Genomic DNA, 4,368 nt, shown 5'->3' with positions numbered 1-4,368 from the left:
AAGAAAAAATAAATAATTCTTAATTTCAATCATACTCAAAATAGAAAATCTTTAATTTAATCCTTAATTTTCGCCCTTTTGTAGTCCTATATTATATTATGTTGCTGTTTTTCCTTTATTTACATGCTTTTATCAATCTCTTTGAAAAGTTTACGGATAAATATTGGAAAGCAGTATCAATACAAATTGGAAAACAATGACAATTTATTAAACATAAAAAGTTGATTTTTTTAAAATACTTTTTTCATCTTCTAAATTACAGCCACTATATGCAAAAAGTATTTTAAAATTTTTCCCAGTAAAGTAGAAATGTGTTCACTTACTGTATAAAAGACAGAAACGAAAAGACGGATATATCGTTAAATCATATATGACAGTGGAGAAACAGTTAAAAAGAAAATTTTTATAATTTTAAATTTTGTTTTTTAACCTTGTAACTCAACTCAACTAACTCTGTATGTATCTGCTTACTTTTGGCAAAGATAAAATCCTCATTAAAGCAATGAAACATTCAAGTTTTTTATATCTTCATGCACCCTTGAATTGGATTATGGGTAAAAGTACAAACGTCGGACGATAAAAACCTAAGATTTACAAACGTCGGACGGTAAAAACTTTAGACAAGTACAAACGCCAGGCTGGTACACATTTCTGACTTGTACAAATGTTGGACCAGTACAAACCGTAATTTTCTTTATTACCAATGCATTCATAGGAAAAAAATTCTTGTCCAACAAGAGAAGTTGTAAACAATGAGAATTATAATTGAATTAGTTTCTTGAGAGAGCATACACATGACAGTGGTCTTTTAAAAAGAGAAATATTCGTGAAACAGAGAAACAAGTAGTGAAGTACAGCTCTGGAAATCTAGCAATCAGTCCACAAACTGTTCTTAAAAACATGACCAACGCTATCCAACGAAAGGGTAAGTGCCATGAGGAAGTCAAATATCTTAGTAACATTTCGGGTTTCCCAAGGTCCTAAAGAGCTGGAATGATATGTTTGTCCCTCAAAATCTGGAGACCTGGAGACAGATTTCAAGCTATCGATAAGCATCTTGGAAATGAGAACTCCGAGACAGTCATAGCAACAGAATGTTCCCAAGTCAGCAACATACTGGGTACTTTGATACTTTCAAACCTAAATACTGTATGATCTTGTAAAATTCATAATTTAAAATATCTAAGATCTATGACATTGGGTTGCAAGCATATAGGGATTAAAAAATCTAAGTTTTGTGAAAAGAACTAAAGTTTTTTGTTCCGTTTTTTTTATACAGTATTACTCAGCAAAGGAGACTTCAGTTATCTCTGATTTTCATCATTAAAAGAGAGGTTTTTTTTAATCCATTTTTAAAACAATGGCCCATTCAAGATCAAGCAAAGGTTGATGTTTTTCCTTATTTATGTACCCATCCGACATTTGTACTGGTCCAACGTTTATACAAGTCCGACATTTGTCCCAATCTTACGTTATATCAGTCCGAGGTTTGTACTCTCTGATCTTTTTTTAGCGCCAGACGTTTTTACTGGTACCGAATCACCACTGGTATTTTTAATCTATTTATTATGTTGTCCTAGAAAGATATTTATTCATCAAAGCTTTATTATTTATCAATTTATTTATGGTTTAAAACATTTAACACGAAATAACTACAGAGGAATGAAGATAATGATGATAATGCATAGGTTCAACATCAAAAATCCAGTTCTCACCATTAAACCTCTCTAATGAATCTGGATATCCATAGCCTCCAAAAGCAATAAGTTCGTCCCCAACCACCTCCAAAGTTAGTCCGACGCGCGCATATCGCATACTAGGTCCTGTCCTCCATGTTCTACTAGCAAGGTTAAATACTTCAACAAGCATAGTGAGAGAAAAATCTGCACCACCCCCTCCAGCTACCCACACTTCATTGTTAAACAGAGCACAGCCAAATTCAGCCCTTAACAGAAGTTGGTTTAAGGTTTTTATTTATGAAAGCAACTAAAACTAAATGTTGTTATTTTTCCTTCATGTAATTTTACATTAATTGTCGGGTTGAAATTATTCTTAAATTATCTGAGAAATGTTGATCAAATACCTTGGTGTTGGAAGTTCAGGAAGCTCTCCAATGAATCCCTGATTTATATCATATATTTCCACCTTACTGTGAGCATAATTCTTCGTATTACCCTCAATTACCAAAACTTCACTGACACTGAAAATTGCATATCATTAAAAGTTGCGGATACAACCACTATCTTTAAGAAAACTTTTTTAAAATTAGTTGTATAGGAACAGGTTGAGAACAAAAAATTAATTCTTATCATCGAAAATAATATTCAGTCATTAGTTTCTGTAATCTCTCATTGTTCACAAACATTTTCTGTAGATTTTCTGGAATTTTTATTGAAATCGACATTTGAAGAATTTGTAGAAATCTGCGAACAAATTCTATAGAATTAGAAATTCAATATAATGATGAAAAAAAAATAATTGATTCTAACATTTTTTTTATTGGCAAATTTCTATTGATAAAAATACATTTTTCGTTGTTTCTTGAATCTACAGGCCATGAAATATCCCTGATCCGTGAGGATCATTTTCTATCCTTGTTAAATCTTGTTTTCTCCAGGAACTATTTCCCCTTTGGAGAAAATACATTTTCCCTTGTTTCTTGAATCTTCAGGTCATGATCTATCTCGGATATTTAAGGACCCTATTCTATCCTTGTTTAAACTTTTGTTTTCCCTGTAGGTATTTTAACTTTGAGAATATGTTTTTCATTGTTTCTTGAATCTCCAGGACATGATTTATCTCCGATCCTTGAGGATCATTTTCTGTCCTTGTTTTAACCTCTTGCTTTCCCCGTAGGAATTCAAACTTTTGGGAACTATTTTCCCTTTGAAGAAAAATACATTTCATTCTTTCTTAAATCTCCAGAGGCCGATTTGAAAGAATTTAAGCCGCGGTTTGAATATGGTTGGTTCCACTTAAATTTGTATTAAATATTTCAAGATTTAAGCCGGCGGTCAATTAAAACCGGTTTTTGGGGGATTTGAGACGTGGCTTAAATTCATTAAATTTGGACACAGGTCATGAACTATCTCTGATCATTGAGGATCATTTTCTATCCTTGTTTAAATCTTGTTTGCTTCGTGGGGATTTTAACCTTGGGAACTATTTCCCCAATGGAGCAAATACATTTTTTCTTGTTTCTCTTGAATCTCCAGGTCATGGTTTATGGCATTGGGATTAAAGGTTTGGAGTGGTACCTTAAGATTTGCCATCTGGGCTGACCAACGTTCAGTTCTAGATCAGTTAGGGTCGGCACGTCTGACTGTAACCAGCTCTTGTAGCTTGGTCCTGGCCAAGCTATCCTCCGTTTTGAACATTTATGTAATTAGTTACATGTAACGTGCAGTTGAGCTCAAATGTGGTTTGCAGATTTTGAGCAAAAAAGTTGCAGATTTACAACAATTTGCATTAATATATTTGACTAGCTCGGGAACCCAGCTTTGTTTGTATATATGAGTCGACCCACTCAGATTGTAATTTTTTAACCAATCTAAGAAAATTCCCGTGATTAACTGCACTGCTATGTTAAGCTCAAATGTGGTTTGCAGATTTTGAGCAAAAAAAGTTGCGAATTTACAACAATTTGCATTAATATATTTGACTAGCTCGGGAACCCAGCTTTGTTCGTATATATGAGTCGACCCACTCAGATTAGAATTTTTTAACCAATCTAAGAAAATTCCCATGATTCTCCTGATTTCCCCAATCAAAATTTGAGGCAAATCGGTCCATGAGTTTGAGTTATGATCGGAAATTGGGCAACAAATTCATGTGCAATGTATTAGAGGAATAAAAAAATTGGGTGAAAATCTTAAGTAGGTGTAATTTGGGCGAAACATTTGTTGGGTGAATCGTAATTTGGGTGAAACATAGTATTGGGTGAAACATGAATTGGGTGAAACGTGAATTGGCTGAAACATGAATTGGGTGAAACGTTATTTCGCCTAAAATTTGGTGAAACTTTTGGGTGAAATGTGATTGGGTGAAACATGATTGGGCGAACTGTTACCACACCCTCCAAGGTGTGTGGCTTGGAGGGAGGAGGGGGGGGCGTTTCTGAATTTTGGCAGCAAGGAAAGGTGAGGCAGGTTTGTCTTCCTTCCTAGAAATAAGCGCGCAGGACTGCACAATAATTTTATGCGTTATATGCGACCCATGACAAGGCTATCCAATGATTCAGGATAGCTGTGGAGACTGTTTTCGCTGACTTATTAGGAATAGGGACCACAACACAGAAAAGACTAAGCTGATCAAGCATTGTTAAAATATACTTATTTTTATTTGTTGACAATGTTAGTGGACCAACAA

The 4,368-nt window shown here is 34.2% G+C and overlaps 1 protein-coding gene across 1 annotated transcript; it reads right to left on the bottom strand.

Annotated features, from left to right (window-relative positions):
- Positions 1-1,587: 1,587 nt before the first annotated feature.
- On the bottom strand, positions 1,588-2,200 carry LOC111716280 (kelch repeat and BTB domain-containing protein F47D12.7; the record flags this gene model as incomplete). Its single annotated transcript, XM_023491718.1, is given in 2 exon segments — positions 1,588-1,945; positions 2,084-2,200. Coding segments are annotated over 2 exon segments (424 nt in total), but the record flags the coding sequence as incomplete, so codon positions are not given.
- Between the last annotated feature and the right edge of the window lie 2,168 nt (positions 2,201-4,368).

This window comes from Eurytemora carolleeae, unplaced genomic scaffold (assembly GCF_000591075.1).
Source record: "Eurytemora carolleeae unplaced genomic scaffold, Eaff_2.0 scaffold2020, whole genome shotgun sequence".
In the NCBI taxonomy this organism is placed as follows: Eukaryota; Metazoa; Arthropoda; class Copepoda; order Calanoida; family Temoridae; genus Eurytemora; species Eurytemora carolleeae.
Note: the sequence above shows the minus strand (reverse complement) of the source record. Positions and strands in the feature narration are given on the sequence as shown.